Source organism: Entelurus aequoreus, linkage group LG01, assembly GCF_033978785.1.
Source record: "Entelurus aequoreus isolate RoL-2023_Sb linkage group LG01, RoL_Eaeq_v1.1, whole genome shotgun sequence".
NCBI classification, from domain to species: Eukaryota; Metazoa; Chordata; class Actinopteri; order Syngnathiformes; family Syngnathidae; genus Entelurus; species Entelurus aequoreus.
In genome coordinates, this window is record NC_084731.1 from 45,863,224 (window position 1) to 45,885,447 (window position 22,224).

At 41.3% G+C, this 22,224-nt stretch overlaps 1 protein-coding gene across 7 annotated transcripts in view; it reads left to right on the plus strand.

Moving 5' to 3' along the window:
* cacna1da (calcium channel, voltage-dependent, L type, alpha 1D subunit, a) overlaps positions 1 to 22,224 on the plus strand; it is a 253,309-nt gene that overhangs the window by 37,631 nt on the left and 193,454 nt on the right. For all 7 annotated transcript variants that reach the window (XM_062052679.1, XM_062052689.1, XM_062052698.1 and 4 more), the window contains exons 2-3: positions 284 to 749; positions 2,366 to 2,471. In XM_062052679.1, coding sequence (XP_061908663.1) covers positions 430 to 749; positions 2,366 to 2,471 — 426 coding nt within the window. In that variant the 5' untranslated portion in view covers positions 284 to 429. The remainder of the gene's footprint in view (positions 1 to 283; positions 750 to 2,365; positions 2,472 to 22,224) is intronic.

The window sequence follows — 22,224 nt, forward strand, 5'->3', positions numbered from 1 at the left end:
ACATACTAATACAGTAATGCACTTCAATTAAAGTCTCACTTTGTAGACCTTAAACCTCCACCAAGGCTTGAATTGTTTCCACATTTTAAAGATAACAACATTAGTGGAGTGTATTTGAGTTAGCTAGTTAGCTGGCCGGTTAGCAGGTTACTTCCTGTTTCATGGAGGATCACAAACAGATGGGGGAATTGTAGAATATTTGTTTTATACATAGAAATCACAATTTTCTCTTATGTTTCCCCATTGTAGCGATTATCGCTAATTGTGTTCCTTTATTTTTCAGAGGAAAACTATGCCAGCAGCATCAAAGTCACTGCCCCTGCTGACTTGCCAGCTTGTTGGTCAGACGATTGTGTCCCCCACTAGCGTCTCTGTCCACACTGGCTGATCCATGCTGCTGGATGCTCCTCACAGAGCCACACCCGCACCATGAGCGCCAACGGGCCCACCCCGGACCCAGCCCCGGAAGCCCCTCCGACTTCGACCTCTACCCCTGCACCTGCTCCGGCTCCGGCTCCGGCTCCAGCTCCGGCACCTGCAGCGCAAGCTGCTCCACCTGCCCAGCCTGCCCCACCTGCCCCGACGTCCTCAACCATCCCGGTGGGTGCATTGGCACAGAAGAAGCGGCAGCAGTATGCCAAAAGCAAGAAGCAGGGCAGTAACGCCAACAGCAGGCCGCCAAGGGCTCTGTTCTGCCTAAACCTCAACAACCCCATACGTAGAGCCTGCATCAGCCTGGTGGAGTGGAAGTATCCTTTTCACTGCGGATTTCTAATAAACACTTACTGCTTGCAACATGAGGTACAGTTAACACGGTGCAATATGAGACAATTATGTTTTTGCAAAGATAATAATGCTATATTTTATTATTAGGGTTGGGGTTTAATGCATCATACTGTTTCTAATGTTGTTACGTAAATAAATTAGGTAGGTGTGCCAATGAGCGTACGTAATATTTCATAAATTGTTACTGTGATGATAATTTTTTTGATTTCACATTGATTTTGATAGAAAGTTACCCCAACGCTTGCTTTTATAGCAAATTATACAGGCACATTTTAATATCGTCAAGAGATCTTATTTTAAAGCACTTTGATTTTATTCACGTTTTTTTTTTTTACTCTTTCTTTTTCAGTAATCATGCTTGAAGTACTCCAATGTAGGTCAACATATACTTAGCTGTTCAATATATTAATATAAAGTGTCGCATGAAACGAGTGAGACTGCCAGACAGTGTATGGCGCGAGGCAGGAATAAATAGTTCTCTGATTAGTAACCAGGAGCAGGTGAGCGTCCCGACCACTAATCAGAGGGAGGTGAAGAAAATCAGCACCCATGGCAACTAAGAAAACTAACAAAGGTGCTGAAACAGAAATAGACAACAACTAAGGGCATACCAAACTAAACATAACATGACCGGGCAACAGATCATGACAAACAATATGAACTAAGTAGTTGAAAGCTTTTATAAAATTACTTTGTAAATATTGGACCAAATCTATATTATGAGACCAGATGAGGACTTGAATGACACCGTAGACAAAAATCGCAACTCGATGTTCCTCACAGAAGTGACAGAAGATTAGATAGTAAAATAATCAATATTGTGAATAAATGATCAAGACCTCAACTGATTGTAATGGTATTTGATATGGAAACAATATAAAAGGTTATTGAAGAGATTTATGAACTTTTACCATATATCATCAACCTATTATTTCAAACAGGCAAATTCCCAAACAAAAGTCGTACCGATTTATAAGACTGGAGACAAACACCATTTTACAAACTACAGACCAGTTTCTGTACTTCCTCAATTTTCTAAAATTATTGAAAAATGGAATGGACCAATTCATAAATAAAATGGTAAATGGGTTACACTTGTATAGCGCTTTTCTACCTTCAAGGTACTCAGTTATGCAGATCCCAAATACACAACAGCAGGTACCATTAAGTAAGAAAATGTGGTTTTGCATAATAAGTCCCCTTTAACATACATAAACAATCGATATTTGGACATTTGTCCATCGATTCATAATTGTCTACATCACAATCCTAATGCATCAAAGAATTGATTATTTTTGTAACTTCTACTCGCCTTACTGGAGCTTTTTTTATCGTTTATCCAGGCAATTTTTTTATCTTTTTGGATTTATTGGTATGATTTTAATCAAAATTAAAAAAATTTAAAATGATTGAAATAGTTACTTTGTGTGTAGTAAATTTGTATAAAATATGTTTTCAAGATTAAACTATTTCAATAAATGAAAGTTTCCATGATATTCAAATTCATTGAGATGCACCTGTATTTGTTATTTAACTGACTTTTTGGAGTCTACAATTTCCTTAACTCTCTTTTTTCCAGGCCATTTGATATATTTATACTCATTGCTATCTTTGCCAACTGTATGGCCTTAGCTGTCTACGTCCCTTTCCCCGAAGACGATTCCAACTCCACAAACCACGACCTGGTGAGTAGCTTGTATCTGTCACTAAGACTGTTACTTGTACAGTTGCACCCTAAATTATTCAACCCGTAGTGTAAATTCTGTGTATTTGCAAATTTCAGAAACGTGCAGTACTACTTTGCAACCATTTAAAAAGGTGGTTCGTTTTTATTATTTAATTATACTTTGAGTGCAACTGCTTATGCATGCTCCAGTGTTATAGGATGAGGGAGTTCTCTGGATGGAAAGTTTATTTTCCAATTCCTATCGCCCCTCTCCGTGTCAGTGTGTAGTGTGTGACGGTGTGCTTGTGAGAGTTGAAGCGTGAGAGCGGAGGACAGTCACCCAGCTTGGTTTAGCTTGCAGCTGCTTACTCAGCTCCTCGGATGGCACTTTGTCACACGATGCTCACCTTTGGCAAAGTGCACTCCAACACACACACAGACACGTTTGTCTCACACTGTTGGTCAACCTACCTGCGATGTGACTCACACACTGGCACTTCTAGCAGTGTAGCAATTTCAAAATGCCATTGTCTAGCTGGAAGAACTAAGTTCAGAGCATGTTTCACACTTTTTCATTTTCATTATCCTGCTTTTATTTTGCTCATCATTGCACATCGTGTCTGGGAGGTGAGCTTTATGGGCCACGTAGCGTTGTAAGCTAAACTGCCGAGCATGAGCGCACCGCTCCCACACCAGCACAATGTAGTTGTAGTGTTCAGCGACGCATACATATTGGAGTGTTCCTGGAAGGTTTAATGAGAGAGCAAGAGCGTTTGAGAGTAAGGATAGCAAACTCACGGCAGGACCAATTTGACATTTAATTTGTTTAGTGTAAATGCAACTTGGCACCATGTGGTGATCTTGAATCCTATTAAACAGAACACTAACTACAATCGTGGTGAGAACACAAGAATGATAGCACAACAGGTAACACATAAGTAAACACACATAGGATAATTACTACTATTATGTGGAATAATAAACAACAATTACGTTTATTATAAGCACGTAACTTTTGCAACTTTTTACAAAACAAGCTTATTGCTTAGGCTCATAATAGCTTCTGGTGGAATTACAGTTGCCCCTTCGTTTAATTAGACCGATTTCCGCAAAGTAGGATTATGAATAATACATCAAATGTTTTCTTAGTTGGAGCATAAAAAACACTTTACGACCTTCTAAAAAAGTTTTAACATAATTAGAACATGAAATAATCGTTTCCCCAATACAGTAGCCTTGAGTGTGTTCTATTTTAGATTGTCGCATGACTGAATGAATAAATTATATTTATATAGATCTTTTTTTACAATTGTTTCATATCGTTTTACATTGGGAAACCCATACATTCAAGCTAGGTGATATACTATTTTATCCCAGTGTGGGTGGCACTAGAAGTGTTTTGGTACAAAATACAGGAAAAACACGAACTCTTCAAAAAACGTAATAAAACAAAAATAAAGAGGTGCAGGCCAAAAAGTGTACTTAAAGAAAGAGCAAGGCCAGCAACACTCGTGTCCTTATAATTTTAATATAAACTGCACAGGTGCTACCAAAACAGACCGTTTCGACAAGGTCTTCGTCAGTGTGCAATTTTTTAACAGGAAGTGATGCACTTAAATAGTCACAGCTGTGGTCAATCAATTGAAATAATAAATCAAAAACAACTTCAAAAATTAAAGTGCACAAATAATAGACACAAATGGAAAATTGTACAAAATAATTTTGTACAAATTTTGTACAAGGAACACACAAATGTGTGTTCCTTGTGTCAGTTATGTAGCTCGTCGATAGCTTTGGACGACTTAAGATAAGCGATTTGTCCTGCTTTCGTCTGTTAAACCTCCTGCAGGGTGACCCTCAGGATGTTTGTTTACACAGTGATCTTGCATCAGCAGGAAAGTGGGCCATCAAGGACATTACCTAATGCATATAGCATGGTGTACTGTACCTTGTCAGCTTGTATAAGAGATGAATTGTGTAGTGTAGATGCAGTGGACCAATCTCATCCTGATGATGAATGTGTTTAATTTCTCATCAGGAATGTACAAACCCTGTTTCCATATGAGTTGAGAAATTGTGTTAGATGTAAATATAAACGGAATACAATGATTTGCAAATCATTTTCAACCCATATTCAGTTGAATATGCTACAAAGACAACATATTTGCTGTTCAAACTGATAAACTTTTTTTTTTTTGCAAATAATCATTAACTTTAGAATTTGATGCCAGCCACACGTGACAAAGAAGTTGGGAAAGGTGGCAATAAATACTGATAAAGTTGAGGAATGCCCATCAAACACTTATTTGGAACATCCCACAGGTGAACAGGCAAATTGGGAACAGATGGGTGCCATGATTGGGTATAAAAGTAGATTCCATGAAATGCTCAGTCATTCACAAACAAGGATGGTGCGAGGGTCACCACTTTGTCAACAATTGCGTGAGCAAATTGTTGAACAGTTTAAGAAAAACCTTTCTCAACCAGCTATTGCAAGGAATTTAGGGATTTCACCATCTACGGTCCGTAATATCATCAAAGGGTTCAGAGAATCTGGAGAAATCACTGCACGTAAGTAGCTAAGCCCGTGACCTTCGATCCCTCAAGCTGTACTGCATCAACAAGCGACATCAATGTGTAAAGGATATCACCACATGGGCTCAGGAACACTTCAGAAACCCACTGTCAGTAACTACAGTTGGTCGCTACATCTGTATGTGCAAGTTAAAAGTCTCCTATGCAAGGCGAAAACCGTTTATCAACAACACCCAGAAACGCCGTCGGCTTCGTTGGGCCTGAGCTCATCTAAGATGGACTGATGCAAAGTGGAAAAGTGTTCTGTGGTCTGACGAGTCCACATTTCAAATTGTTTTTGGAAACTGTGGACGTCTTGTCCTCCGGACCAAAGAGGAAAAGAACCATCCGGATTGTTATAGGCGCAAAGTTGAAAAGCCAGCATCTGTGATGGTATGGGGGTGTATTAGTGCCCAAGACATGGGTAACTTACACATCTGTGAAGGCGCCATTAATGCTGAAAGGTACATACAGGTTTTGGAGCAACATATGTTGCCATCCAAGCAACGTTATCATGGACGCCCCTGCTTATTTCAGCAAGACAATGCCAAGCCACGTGTTACAACAGTGTGGCTTCATAGTAAAAGAGTGCAAGTACTAGACTGGCCTGCCTGTAGTCCAGACCTGTCTCCCATTGAAAATGTGTTGCGCATTATGAAGCCTAAAATACCACAACGGAGACCCCCGGACTGTTAAACAACTTAAGATGTACATCAAGCAAGAATGGGAAAGAATTCCACCTGAGAAGCTTAAAAAATGTGTCTCCTCAGTTCCCAAACGTTTACTGAGTGTTGTTAAAAGGAAAGGCCATTTAACACAGTTGTGAACATGCCCTTTCCCAACTACTTTGGCACGTGTTGCAGCCATGAAATTCTAAGTTAATTATTATTTGCAAAAAAAAATAAAGTTTATGAGTTTTAACTTCAAATATCTTGTCTTTGTAGTGCATTCAATTGAATATGGGTTGAAAAGGATTTGCAAATCATTGTATTCCGTTTATATTTACATCTAACACAATTTCCCAACTCATATGGAAACGGGGTTTGTAAAAGAGAAATCTTGAAAATGATTGTTTGCGTGTACTTAAACATGTGCAAAGCTGATCTATTAAACGTGTGCAAAGTGTATTGCGTCTGTTAAGTGAGCAGAATAAGGCGTGCAATCCATTTTGCGTCTCTGTCTTCATTAATATGCAGAATATATGCTGATAATTAAAACGTCCACAATACTGGGAGGAGAAGATGCAAACATTATTATTTAGCACGCGCAATGGGATTTATTCATCACCGTTTTGTGAGCACTAATTTGCGTTTTATTTAGCGCGTGTCAGAAGGACGTGCAAACTGACAGTTACACACACTGCTGCAGAATCGGATGATGGACTGTCGAGAATTCTCCATCGTGGTTTTCTCTTCATCTACCATGTGTGAAGGTTGCAGAAAGAGTGCATATTTTCCTATAAGTTGTTTGTGTTCAGACAAGGCAAGCGCAAAAATAGCTTTTGTAGATGTGGCAATCTTGATTTCCGACTTCGTAACTGGACTGGACTGTGATGCCATGCCCAGTTCTGACTTCCCACTTCCCAGGTAAATGGAACGCTACATTAAAATTGCTATCATGGTAGAATCTGCAAAACAACCAAAGAAACGAAAAGTTTTGCCTGAGGAAACACAAATACGAAAAAGGGAGGCTTCCCGGATAGAAGGACAGTCTAAGATCAAAATTGTCCCGGCTTTCACTCGCTGGCGTGAGCTTAACACGAGGAGGGAATTTCGACCCAATGCTGTCTTGCCTTTGTTACTGCTCAACTAGTAAGTGATTTTCTATGCTCAAATCAAAGTGGTAATGCTAATGTTAACTATCGGAAATTTGCTTGATATCAATGAATAGCTACCAGCTTGATAGTTTCATACTGACACTACCAGCCACGCGACGAACGCAAAAGTAATGTATAAAGAAAAAACAATGTGATGACTGCAAACCGCAAATATAAAGTTAGAGTAAAATATGTAGGTTCCTACTGTGGAAAGATAAGTCATAGATCGTTTTGCTCTCTTCTTCAATTGTTGCTGCTTTTTTTTTTTTTTTTTTACTATAATATAAAATAACACTTTGTACACCCCTGGTTTATTGACATATATTATTCTGCCTTCCATGAATGTTGGAATTTATTCGGCCAAATATGTAAACAGTCTTTTAACTTGAGGTTAAAACAATATAATATTGAGACACTTGTGATTTAGGGCTATATAAATAAACATTGATTGATTGATTGATTAATATGATACATCACATACAGTATTTCACATATTTCCATTTTGTCATTGCAGCATGTCCGTAGTAGGAAGAAGCAGAGCTTATTTAATCCTACCCCTTTTATACTTCATAGCAATTACTAAAACGTTTGTTCACTTCTTGTTCTCAATCTGTAACAATCAATGAATAATAAATACTTCAGTTCTCATAAATAAATAGTTAAGTAAATTGTGATTCACTACTGAGATGAATACGATTATCTCATTTTCAATTACCGATAGGTTTAAAATGTTTATTGGGATTCTTCTTCTTCTTTGTAAACACTTTGAGTTTGAACAGTTTTTAAACTGGATCATATTGGTATATTGTTTAAATTATTTGCACAATCCATTCCAAAATTAAATTACACAAATGTTTTACGTTAGATTTTTCCCAAAGGTTATATGTCTCCTTTTTTGTTGACAATTGTTATACGTTCTTATGTTGCCTATTGATAAGCTCCACAATGAAGTTACTGTAAAACTAAGATCACAAGGGAAAGTACATTAAGTGCACATACATGTAAGGATCATGTTAAATCATCAATACAGTTTGGGATGAACTGAAAAAAGAAATATAATTATACAGGATGAAGGTTAGCTCTAATGCCGCTAGCTTCATGCTAACGTTCAATGGACCAGCTCATTGACAGGCTAACAAAAATTAGCAGAGCGAACTTGTACAAAGGTTCATCAAGTGAAATTTTAATGGGACAAAATTGATGTGAAATAGCAAGTGAATTTCTACTTACAGGTATATATTCACCAAACTCTGTAAAAACGAATAACGACCACTAACTTTTTACTGCTCCTGCAGCACACACATCACTGTGATAACTAGTAACTGTGTGTGTGTGTGTGCTGACTAACTACTGTACAGAAGCTTGGTGTTCAAACTCTTAATTTTAAAAAGAATAATGTAGTCGATGTTATGGTAACACTTAAGTTGTAATATTTTCTAGGGTTGGGACAAAATATTCATATGACAATATACTGCTATACTTTTTTTATCAATAAAATATAAATGTTTATTGTCTTAATATTGATTTAAATAATCATGTTTCACGTATGTTGGTTTTTGTCTTGGAAAAACATGGGTTGACGTCACTGTCAAATTTTATCATCGATTTTTGTCAACAATTTTGACGATCGTTGCACCCCCCGTGTATAAATAACTTGTATTTTAAGCTGCTTTTTAAATGTATCGTTATATAACTGTACTGTATTGTATTGTGACTCAAGTATCGTAATATGCATCGTATCATCTTTGCCAATACCCAGCTCTTATATATCATGATTTAAATTTTTTTTAATGTTACAAGAAAATGATACCACAACAAAGTCCATTATTTTACAAGAATAAACAGCAAAAATATTATAAGACTAAAGTCTTAATATTACACAAAAAACACATGTTTTCAAGAAAGAAAAGGCAAAATATTATAAGACTGGACATGTAATGTTGCAAGAATGAAGTTGCAATTTTATGATGAAAAAAAGTCTTTTTTTTTGGTAACTAAGGAGACAGTTTCAGAAATTACAAATATGTCAGAGAAGTCTCTTTTCTGCTCTCTGTGACAATGGTGCTCCATAAAAGTATATTTGAGAAACGTTTGGTAAAATCTAAGCTAGTCAAAAAAGCAGAATATAAAAATAATATTTGTAGTCAACCTAGCAGATGATATTTTAGTTTGAAATATTTGACTGCAATATGTCATATTTCACAAAATCAAGTCCTTAATGTAAATAATGTATATATTTTTTACTGAACAGCCTTTGACCACATGACAAAAAGACCAGTGAGAATGCTAAGCGAAACACACCAAAGTGTGTACAAAGTGTTTTATTCATCTTTTTCTTCGAAGCACAATTAATCATCATCAAAACGTATTTCACCCTAGTTAACAAATCCTTATGATAATGCGCACGGGTGTTATTCTATGGTGTTGTTTAAATACACTGTACTTTACAGTGTGTGGCATTAAGAATATTTATGCAGGTTTTACAGTGCTTGCACAGGACTTTTTTTTAATTGTGCAATGTCAACACTTGTACATAATCCAGAAGGGATAATGCTGCAGAGGCAGAACTGCGAGAGCGGTTGTCGTGGCGGCTGTTTTTGGATGTTGGTGCTCTGCAGCCTCACAGGTGAACCGAAGCCTGCTATGCCACCTGAGGGGAGCGAGTGGGAGGCCTGATGAGTCAAGCCAAGATCAAATTATATGACAGAGCATGTGGCGTTAGGACACAAAATGTGGTGTCAGTTTTGAATACTGATGAGGTGACAGCAAGGCCTAAGGGTGTGCCAATTAAATTTTTTACAACAACACAATCTAAGCAGTTTACTGTTTTTTAATAGAAATAATCAGAACTTTAGCAATCATAAAAACTCAAATGTGTATAATTGAAATTTGTCGATCGTATGAAGTATTTAAAGGAGCCATATATAAACATCTCGCTAGAAATTGTACTGCAATCACGGTCAAAATTATGTAGTTCCTTCCCCCTCTCCCTGACTGAGGTTGCCAGATACGCAGCCGAATCCAGCTCGATTGACTGGGCTACTCCAAGGAACTTCAAACTTTCACTGCCTCTTACTAGGAGTTGAGGTGCTGGGACAATAATAGCTGAATAGACAAGCGTTTTGTCAATAACAAATCTCTAACCAACACATTTTATACAGAAATTAGACTATTTTCAGGAAGAAGTACGTCATACCTGTGTACAATATCACAACAAATGGAAATCATATGGTTATTGTCAGTACTATAAGAAAACAAAGACTAAAACAAACTACAACCAACGCTAGCAATGGTGACACTGGTGAAAATAAGTACAGCATGCTTGGCAGCCTAATGTACGCCCAAAACTAAAGAGGAGACATTTTACCAAGCTTTGCCTATAGGCTACTGTTTCAAACGTTTCAGATTGCCATATAACTTGGTACATGTAGTCCACAATATGCCAACACGAATGGGGAATTATTTTATCATGTGATTTGGCTGTCTCCATACGTTTCACATTGCAACGACAGCCGTGCTAATGTTGGAACCCATTTCCTCAGCGTAGCAGCATATTGAGAACGAAATAGGCACTGACACTACTCATATCCACATAGGTTTTATTTGTCGAAAATATATTTTGCCCTGTCAGTTCGAATACACACCGACATAAAGGCTAACGGGCATATACGTATTTCCCCCGTTAGCCTATATGTCGATGTGTCATTGACCGGGCTAGTATGCTAAGCATTCGTTGCATGAACATACTAGCTTTGTTAGACAAGATCATAGACTGTATTGGACAATATAGTTTACATACAAAATGTCCATTTCCATTTATTACAAGTAATAAGAAAACGCAAATGTCTTTCTTACCTCTAAAGGAGGAAATTAGCAAGTTTGGCATCAGATGAAAAAATATTCTCTGCCTTCAATCGTCTCCATCTTTCAACGGCATCCCCGATACAAATCCTTGTTTTGTTCTTGGCTTTGTCATGAATAAGTTGAGAATCGTAACGACGCCTTTTAGATTTACTAAGGTCTGACATGTTTAGTAACTTTACCAGTGGCAGTAGCTCGACAAAGAGGGCGGTGCGTAACTGCCAACCTGGATGTAACACAGTCACAGACTTTCTATTTGGTCAAACGGTCAAGGGCGGAACATCGAGATGAAAACAATAACAAGATTTTGGGGCTGTAAATCTAATTTTGAAATGAGCATAACTACTTATAGAGGTATTTGAAAAGAACATGATCTATTAATGCCTTTTGACATATCAGGGCCATTTAATGATGACTTGACTAGAAATTATTACATATGGCACCTTTAAAGCAAAATGAAGTGCAGTACTTAATTATATTGATATAATGTTGAATTATTTGTTGGCAATTCTCCCAACAGATAATCAAGGCAGTTTTTATGTATCCCGGGTTAGAAGTCACTCTATGTCTCATTTAAGCTGCTTCTCCATCCAACACACCATCAGCAGCTTTTCCATTCTTTTATAGATAAATATCTACCATTTAGATATTATTTTAACATCTTTGGCTGGCGTTGTCGACTCATTCTGCTTAAGTTAGATGCAGACCAGCAGTGCTACACACAAACCGATTCACCAAGTCGGCTATATGCTCGGTCATGTCTTTAGTTCAATGAATATCATCCAATTTGTCCTCCCAGCACTGTCCTTCACACTCACTGTCTTCCTTTCCATGGTTGGAGAAACAAACTTATGTTGATCTTTAGCTATAAGTTATTGCTAGCGAGGTAGAACATATGTTTAGTCAGAACTTAGTGGGTCTACAGTGGCATTCGCTACACCAGGCTCACAACAAAAATGTTCGCTCAAGACCAAAAGCATACCAATTAGCCGAGAAACAGCTCATATCCCAAAAAAACTTGTAATCTGCGGCACTCGTATCCCGGGGTACTAATGCAGAAAGACGAAAAGAAGGATTTGTTGCAAAAATACTTCATACAAGCAATACACTTTCCCTTTCCACTGTAATTATTGTCAACACCATATTGTACTAAACAACTAGTTCAAATACTTGTATTCTGCATTCAAGACTTCTAAGACCTCAAAGATTCTACTACAACATGTGATAATTTTTTGTGTTTCTCTGGTCAAAACACATAAATGATCCAAAACCCAAAAACACGTATGACAGAAATGCTGGAACCTGTTTTTTTTTTTTTAACAGGCACCAGATCTGAGATACTGTATATCATTTTCATTTGTTTTTGATCCTACCATTTTTGTGTTTGCTGCTTGTTCCCATTGCATCTGTTTTATGGTGCTTGTGTGTTTTTGAGTTTGGATCATTTATGCTGACGCGTTTAGAACCAGGGACGTACGGTCAGGGTAAGCAGGTGAGGCGCAGCTTACTGCTTACTGCTGGTCTGCTTGTACATTGTCGCTAATATAATGTTTGCATGATACATTTGTTCAAAAGTAATTTATACTTTGTACGTTGTAGAATCTACAGCATGTTTAATGTTTTAGTGTAAGTGTGACATCATTATTTTTGATAATCGGACTCTAAAATCAAGAAATGGGAAGCTGGAGGCTTAGGTCCTCTAATTCTTCAGCAATACTCTGACTGACCACACTGGGAGCAGACGCATGTCTCTGCAATGTTCAAACAGCTGATAACAGTTTTTTTTTTTTTCAAACACCATTATTTATAACAAACATGGCATTTGTAATACAGGAAGCCAGCGTTTGTCAGATGCAAAAACATTGTTATACCGCTGAAATGAAATGAATGACTGTTTCTGCCAATACGTAGGATTATACATCCATCCATCCATCCATTTTCTACCGCTTGTCCTGTTCGGGGTCGCGGGGGTGCTGGAGCCTATCTCAGCTACAATCGGGCGGAAGGCGGGGTACACCCTGGACAAGTCGCCACCTCATCGCAGTAGGATTATACAGTATATCCAAAACCAAATACTTCTCTAAACTGAACTTTAAGACAAAGCCAATGTGATCATAAAAAGCATGTTTAAGAATTAGATTAGAAACTCTCCAAATATGTTTTTATTTTATTGAGGCAAATGGGACCAAAAACTATTTGATAATGACGTTAAACTTAAATAGCATATGATTTTAATTTAAAAAAAGACAAAACAACTCCAAAGGCATACCTCACCTGGTCTAAAGGTCAATGCACGTCACTGGTTTGGACGTTGCTTTGCGTTCATCACTGTTGGCCACCGTGATAGTGTAGTCTTTGTCTTGCTCACAGTCAGCTTGGATAGGCTCCAGTTTCACTGCAAGGCTGAACTGGATATGCACTAGAAAATATATGGATGGCTTATTCAAAGAGCATTATTTACATTGCAGCATCTTCTTATTTGCATGGACTTTACTGCTGCATACTGTAAGTGTTGTGGAGGCGTTGCAGAGTGTAACCGCAAAGCCACAAAAGCTCAAGTCCTGCCAGTCTTGTTAGCCCGGCCTGGTTAAATGCAGCAGCTCCTTATAAATAGATAGCAAGCTTCCTCCTCTGGCAGAACGCAGGACAAAGGATGGTGGTCCTTCGACTGCTTTCCGCTCTGCTGTATTGCGAGCGGTGTATACACACACAACCCATCCTTCACATTACTGCGTCTGCTTCTTGCTCACCTTCTGGAGGGCGACGGAGAGATAGTCTCTTGCCCTTGCTTTAAGGTCATATCTGACTTATCTATCGGAGATTCGACACCCCGGGCACACCCTTTTGCCAAAGGTAGCTGAGCCAAACAATGACCTTTTCATACCGAATGTGATTCATGCGTCTCATCCCCAATAAGGCGGCAGCAAGCAGCCACTGCATTGCATTTGGTTTCATGTCATCTTTTCTTACATCGCTGGTATTGCATAAGAGCCACAGAGCTATTTATTTTGTCGGGGACAAAAGGATGCAAGCATGTAGAGACGGAGATGTCCTCATCCAAGCCAAAGTACTGTAGACGACATTAGCACCCAAATGCAAGAATACTCTATTTAGAGTTTAGACATGCACTACTTAAATGGCTTCTTATTACCTACTAGGCCACATTAGACAAAATACACAGGAAATTAGCAAACGCAAGCAAAGCGTTACTGGCGTAAAAACATACCAACAACCCTCCTCGTACCCTCTGTGCAACAACCAGCCACCAAGAGGCATCCTCTGCATCGCTGATGCTCTTGTCACAAGTGATCAGTCACAATACAGAGTTCTTACACTAGTGTTTCTCATGGCTCAGGTGTCTGCACTGTTCAAAGGCAACCCTTGTTTCTGTATTTAACAACCAGAGCAGTTGAATAGCAAAAAGTAGTTGGTAAAGGTTGGTTAGGTTTGTTAATGGTCATAGACCCCCTCGAAAATGAGATGCTGGATCTCAAGGGACTATCCTTAATACATTGAAATTGAAATGTACAGTTTGCATTATGGGTTATTCCACAATCATCTGGGAAAACATACAGTACAACATTCCACCAAATCAATGTCATTTGTTTGTTGTGGCTCTCTCAATATAGACATACATTTCTGTCTTTTTTCAAATAAACCTGATGATATACTGTACATATTAAAGTTCTCAAAATGTGTATTGGCCCATTTCCGACAACATAATTTAATATTTGACAATGTTCCTAGCCAGCGAGGACTTGCTTGAGTAACGGGTCTGAAAGTAATAGGAGTGGGTTTTCAGAATAAAATGAGCAAAAACAGTGGGGACCTTGGGATACGAGTTTAATTGGTTCTGTGACACAGCTCGTACCTCGAAAACCTTGTGTTGTGAAACAGCGTCACCCATTGAAAATAATAAAAATCATTTTAAGCGGTGGTTGGCCCAGCCAAAACAGCACAATTTTAGCATGTAACGCCCTTTAAAAAGAAAAACAAGTATTATCTTATATGAAAATCAAGACAACTACTATAAACAACTACAGTATTTTATGAAGTAACACCATCAGTACCGTTTGGATATTAATTTAACGCTCTTTGATGGTGTTATTGATTCATTCCGCTTCTGTATTATCCAGACTACCAATCTACCTATACTAAGTCAGTTACATGGTTTTTCTTGTTTTTTGATTACTTATTTCTTTAATACAATAAATAGAATCTGCTAGCTCTAGCTACAGTAAAGGGTAATGGATGACCGGATGTTTTGGTTGGATCTTACGGGGGTTCACTATGACATTCGCCAGGCCAACAAGTGATGGCGGAGCCTCGTAACCCGAATTTTTGCTCGCAACCTAAAGCATAACAAATAGCCTAGATACAGCCCGTAGGCTGAAAAAAGTTGAGGCACGCTTATCCCGAGCTACGTGAAATATAGCCACATGGCATTTATTCTTATAGCGTGTTGACACTAAGCACTTTGCAGGGATTCAACAAAAAACTACAATTTAAAAATTAAAAAAAATAACATCAAAAAAGTAATTTATGGAATAGGACTCTGCTTAGATTTTTAAATGCTGACGAAATCAGCAAAATAACAAATAAATCAGTTAGAAAGCGAAAAAAGCTTTACATATTGTGTATTTAAAAGCCTGTTTGACAAAATGGACAGCTACGCTTGTGTTAGCCTGCAATTAATTGTGTTGCATTTTCAAAACATTTTACTGTGTTGTTAGGCCAACCGATGACATGTGTTTCCGCATGAGAGGTGTTGTGTTGGCAGGGCCTTATGTTACACAAGCCTGTGTGTGTGTGTGTGTGTGTGTGCGTGCGTGTGTGTGCACGTTCGTGTGTGTGTGTGTGTGTGTGTGTGTGTGTGTGTGTGTGTGTGTGTGTGTGTGTGTGTGTGTGTGTGTGTGTGTGTGTGTGTGTGTGTGTGTGTGTGTGTGTGTGTGTGAGGGGTTGGCTGCGTAATGGTTGGAGCAACCAGAGATGTCTGCAGACTCCCCATCGAGCTGATGCTACAAGTATGTGTTTAGTCACTTAACATAGCTGCTCATTTGTGGCTCACACTAGCGCTGTCCCTGCTAGTTATCTTGAATGTGTGTGTGTGTACATGTGCGTGCGTGCGTGTGTGTATGTGTGTGAGAGGGATGAAAAGCCAGAGCGAGGGCTCCGGGAGATGAAGAAGTGTCACTGCAGCCAAGTCAGTAGCTGCGTTTCCATTGCAGTTTTTCGCAAAATAAAAGCGGTATTTCAAAAATTCTGATGAAGTACATTTGCGACTTGTAGGTGTTTCCATTAAAGGGTATTTTGCGTCATGAGCCCTAAATCTCGTAAAATTTCACCCCGCGAGACTCCACTTTGAGGACGATATTGCAGCCACTGCTGTTGCCGTGATGTCCATAGAAGACTGTGTGGGTGTATGAGTCTTTTCGACTGGGGGTCGGCCTCTATTGCCTGGAAGGGACCCGCGAGACGGTCCCTCGCTCCCCCCACGGCCGAGCGATCGGAAATGAGACAAGACGACACGTCTGCCCCTTCATGAAGCTTATTTTTGGAACTACCTCAGGTTGAAAAATGTTCCCAAGAAGAATGTTGTCGTTTTGGTGTTTAAGTGACCTCCAAATGCGAAAAAAAAAGTTTTTCCATTATGCTTTTGCGAAACATTTCCGTGTCGAAACGTCTCAAAAACCACATCATGAGAGTGCAAAAACGTTTTTGCGACATTTGAGAGTTTAAAAAAAAAATATGAGTGTTTCTATTACCAGTTTCTTATTGCGATATTGAGGTTTTGCACATTTCTAGGGGTAATAGAAACACAGCTAATTTACCGAAACTACGTCAAACAGACTTTCTTGAAAGGCGGCAACTAGGGTTCGGTATCGTTTGAATTCGAACGATTCCGATTCCGATTCTTTGTTTCGATTCCGATTCCTGGCGATTCTCGGTTCCGATTCCGATTCTTCTTGTACCATGCCGGGATCAATGTGTTTGACAGGTAGTCCCTGGAAGGTGGTATGTATTTTGGGTTGAGAGTTTTCACCATATCCCTGCAAACATAAACAAACATGTAATGTTGCTGTTACTGTTTAGCCCAGTATCAATTAGCTTAGCTCTAACGTTATTGCTTAACTAACCTAAATGTTGGAGATTCCACCTCTGAAAAGGGATGCAGTCTTTTGACTATGTGTGCAGTGACCTTTCTGTGGCACTCTTCCGTCTGTGGCACCGACATCTTCCCCATTGCCGCTACTGTGTACGGAGTACGCTGAGCACATCGCGGAGCCTGGTTAGCAGGTTGTAAATTGTCTATGAAAAAATATGCGGGCTAATTTGTTAGCTGCCTCAACGTTGGCGCAAAACACATTATTTATTGCATATATATTGTTTTACTTACCGGATTCGGACTGCAGTGCCAGTGCAGTGCGTCGAAGCCAGAGGAAGAGGCAAAGGAGGACGGTCGGCGCAGCGCGTCAAAAACGGGACACGCATTTATTTGTACTCCATGAACTCGGAGGTGCTTCATCATGTTCGACGTGCACCCTCCTAAGCACGAAACAGTCCTGTCGCACGTGTTACATTTCGCCGATATTTCATTTTTTTTAGTAAAATAAAGCCACACTTTCGACCGCCGACGCCCGCTATCCATGCTTGACTGACTCGCTCGGCTACATAGGCTCGGCTATGCTAACACTTCCGGCGGTGGGGGCTTCTTCGTTGGTGTTCAGCTGCTTCTCCTTCCGGTCGGCGGACTTATTCTTTTTTTCCGGTCGGCGGACTGGGTATCGAAACTAGGAATCGAAATTTAAACTTTTGAACGATTCCGGGAGAATCGGAAAGTTAGTCCCGGTTCCAATCGATACTCGATACTCGATACCCAACCCTAGCAGCAACAGACTCGTTAATCCCTTTCGTTAGCTTAGCACGGGGGTCGGCAACCCAAAATGTTGAAAGAAAAAAATTTTGTCTAGAGCCGCAAAAAATTAAAAGCCTTATATAAATGTTATAATGAAGGCAACACATAATATTAGCTATATTACACTACTATCAAAAACCGTGTGTCGCAGGCTGACGCAAATCTTTGTTGACAGAAATGTTGAAATGTAATATTTATTCTACACATTTTTACAACATTGACATTAGTTAAACGGAGGCTTCTCAGAGGGTGAGATAACTCCTGGAAATTACTGGCTTAGACTGGCCAAAGGTGTAGATGTGTGTATCCATGTTAAAGGAAACGGCAGGCTGTCTTCTTCTAATGGATTTATTACAATCTTTGCAAGCTGGGTAACGTTTGCTGTGGTCTATAATGGCACACCAACAACTATCAGAAATGCAGCCAATATTACATACAGATAATGTGTCATGAGTCATGCAAATATAAATTAAATACACAGAGGACATAAGTACATTTAATTAACTCAAATATACCTACAAACGAGGCATAATGATGCAATATGTACATACAGCTAGCCTAAATAGCATGTTAGCATAGATTAGCTTGTAGTCATGCAGTGACCAAATATACCTGATTAGCACTCTAACAAGTTAATGCCATCAACAAAGCTCACCTTTGTGCATTCATGCACAACAAAAAAAGTTTGGTGGACAAAATGAAACAAAGAAGGACTGGCATAAAATACGTCTTTCTCTGGCAGCGTCAGAGAAAGTTGTACATGTAAACAAACTAGGGCGAGTTCAAGGACCGCCAAAATTAGTAGGACAAAATGGCGCTTGCCAAATACTCTCATCAGTAAAGCATGTTTAATATAAACAGTGGGATTTTTAACAATTAGGAAGGTTTGTGTCAAGTTTATCCTCCTACAGAAACCATATTAAAACAAAAAAAAAATGTTTCCCCCCCATTTTTTCCATTTTCATACATTTTTGAAAAAGCTTTAGGGAGCCACAATGGCGGCGCTTAAGAGCTGCATGCGGCTCTAGAGCCGTGGGTTGCCGACCCCCGGCTTAGCAGAAATAGCAAAATTAATGTTTCATAAAGAGTGTTGAATCATTTAATACACATCTTATGTTTAATTGGGATTGGCTAGACTGGGTAGAAGAGTGACTGTCAAGCATAGTTCACCTCCCTGTAACCCCTGTAATATATGCAAATGGGGCAAGGTCTTCTATGGCTCCTGGGTGCCTGGTCTATAAAATAAATAAGCCCTGTGGTCTTCAATTAGCACCGGATCAAAAAACATTAGCATTAACAGTTGTGGTTGTGGGCAAACTTCTGATGTGTCAGGACGGGGTTTTCGCAGTTTACTGCGGGGTTCGTTCTCCCGAAATGCAGGCGGACCACTCCGGACATGTCGTGCAGGTTGGAACATGATTTATTCCTCAAAATATCAAAGTATTACAAAAAACAGAAAACGAGCCGACAGAACAACGTGCCTGATTGCACTCGAAGCTAAGGCAAATACTTAGCATAGACTATGGACAAGGAATACTCACGAAACTGTGGCATGAAACAAACAAATCTTACGTAGACATGACATGAAGCAAACACTTAGCATAAACTAGAGACAAGGCAAAACTCACGTAACAGGTGCATGTAGCAAACAATGACGCCAGGCTGACTGACCGGCAAAGGCAGGCTTAAATAATGCCTGATTAGTGCTCGGGTAGCAGGTGAGCGGCCGAACACTAATCAGAGACAGGTGAACATAATGAGCAACCATGGCAACCAAAACAAACTCAAAGGTGCACAAACAGGAACTCAAGGAGTCCAAAACTAACAGAAAACACAAAACATGATCAGGACCACGGATCATGACAGTACCCCCCTCCTCAAGGACAGATTCCAGATGTCCAACAAAACAAGGCAAGATCAAGAGTCATGGGAGGGCGGAGGGAGGACTTGGCGGTGGGTCGCCAGACCAAGTGTCCCCGCAACCAGCGAGAGAGAGCCAGGTGGCGGCGACGCGTGGAACGCTGCTGCACTTGGCGAGGCGGGCGACCAGGGAACGGCCACATCCGTGGCCGACGGGGAGGTAGGCGTGAGTGACGCCAGAACCTCAGCAGTCTTTGAGTCCTGCCCCCAAGTCCTGGGCGTCGCTGCTGTTGGCGCCAAAGGCGTTCATGAACCGTCCAGAGACGAGGAGGCAGGCACGTCGTCGGCGAGGCAGGCGTGGCAGCAGCAGACGTCGTCGAGGCAGGCGTGGAAGCAGCAGACATCGACGAGGCAGGCGTGGAAGCAGCAGACGTCGTCGGGGCAGGCGTGGAAGCATCAGACGTCGTCGGGGCAGGCGTGGAAGCAGCAGACGTAGTCGAGGCAGGCGTGGAAGCAGCAGACGTCGACGAGGCAGGCGTGGAGGCAGCAGGCGTCGTCGGGGCATGCGTGGAAGCAGCAGACGTCGGCGAGGCAGGCGTGGAAGCAGCAGACCTCGGTGAGGCAGGCGTGGAAGCAGCAGACCTCGGCGAGGCAGGTTTGGAAGCAGGTACAGGAACTGGTGCTCGCCTCGGTGCAGCAACAGGACCTGGTGCTCGCCTCAGTGCAGCAACAGGACCTGGTGCTTGCCTCGGTGCAGCAACAGGACCTGGTGCTCGCCTTGGTGCAGGAGCAGGACCTGGTGCTCACCTCGGTGCAGGAACAGGAACTGGTGCTCGCCGAGGAGCAGGAACAGAAACTGGTGCTAGCCTTGGAACAGGAACTGGTGATAGCATTGCAGCAGGAACAGAAACTGGTGCTAGCCTTGGAGCAGTAACAGGAACTGGTGCTAGCCTTGGAGCAGGAACAGGAACTGGTGCTAGCCGTGGTGCAGCAACTAGTGCTAGCCGTGGTGCAGGTTTGGGTGCTAGCCGAGGTGCAGTTTCGGGTGCTAGCCGTGGTGCAGGTTCGGGTGCTAGCCGTGGTGCAGGAAGAAGTGCTAGCCTTGGAGCAAAAAGGGGTGCTAGCCTTGGAGCAGCTACTGGTGCTAGCCTTGGAGCATCTAATGGTGCTAGCCTTGGAGCAGCTACTGGTGCTAGCCTTGAACCAGCTACTGGTGGCGGAGAGGATGGCGTCTTCAGGTCCACCTGGGCTGAGGTTAGCCGTGACCTTGGCGGAGGTGGCCTAGCTGGAAGTTGTGGCTTGACACGCCGAAAAACTGGTGGTTGTGGCCGGGCCGGAGGTTGCTGCCTGGCTGGGCGCAGCTGAGCCACCCCACTAGCACAGCTCCCGGCACTAGCCCACCCCCTCAAGGAGCGGATACCAGACGCGCTCCTTGCAGTCTGGAACCGTTTTTAGGGGTGAGTGGAGGGAGGTCAGGAGGGGGGTAGACTCCTCCCCTTTAGATTGTCCAAAAAGTCTTTCTTCATCCCCCACCTGAGGTTGTGTGGGAGGACAAAAGGAAAAAGTCTGTGATGTGGGCGGGGCTTGAGTCTTAGGGGGCGGAGCCTGGAAATTAGGAGGCGGCTGGGACTGACAAGATCTGATTTTCAAAAACATTTTCTGATAATGTTTTATCATAGATCTAGCGTCTTTTGGGGGCGGCTGACAGAAAGAAACAGAATTTTTTTTAAAATCTTGGTCTCCGACGTCATCAGCAGTAGGCGGAGTGACGTCATCAGGGGAAGGATACTGGGCTGCCTGCAGCTTGCTTCGGTCCGGGGGAGGAGCTTGCGGGAGCGACGCATCCTGACGGCGAGGCGAAGCCCTTCTAGACGGCTTCCGTCTTTACCAGCGCGTCCGGTACTGCTGTGTAGCGGCGATGTCCTCGGACCAGAGGGAGTCGATGGGGATAGGGGAGCCTCCAGGTCCCCACATAAGATTCGAACTCTCCTCGGGTGAATAGCGAAGCGTCTCCACTTCCATCGCTCGCAACACCATGCGCGTACCTTCGTCCATCTCCTCGATGTCCGTTGCGGGAGAACTGAATGCTGGCGTCATTCTGTCACGACGGGGTTTTCGCAGCTTACTGCGGGGTTCGTTCTCCCGAAATGCAGGCGGACCACTCCGGACATGGCGTGCAGGTTGGGGCATGATTTATTCCTCAAAATATCAAAGTATTACAAAAATCAGAAAACGAGCCGACAGAACAATGTGCCTGATCGCACTGGAAGCTAAAGCAAATACTTAGTATAGACTATGGACAAGGAATACTCACGAAACTTTGGCATGAAACAATCACATTTTACGTAGACATGGCATGAAGCAAACACTTAGCATAAACTAGAGACAAGGCAAAACTCACGTAAGAGGTGCATGTAGCAAACAATGACGCCAGGCTGACTGACCGGCAAAGGCAGGCCATAATAATGCCTGATTAGTGCTCAGGTAGCAGGTGAGCGGGCGAACACTAATCAGAGACAGGTGAACATAATGAGCAACCATGGCAACCAAAACAAACTCAGAGGTGCACAAACAGGAACTAAAAGAGTCCAAAACTAATAGAAAACACAAAACATGATCCGGACCACAGATCATGACATGATGTTGCAGTATCATAAACATCTAAGCATCCCTCAGCATTATATACCTCTGCATGCGCTTTAAATTGTCTTATTAGGACACAGTCTGACACAGCTCTTGTATTGG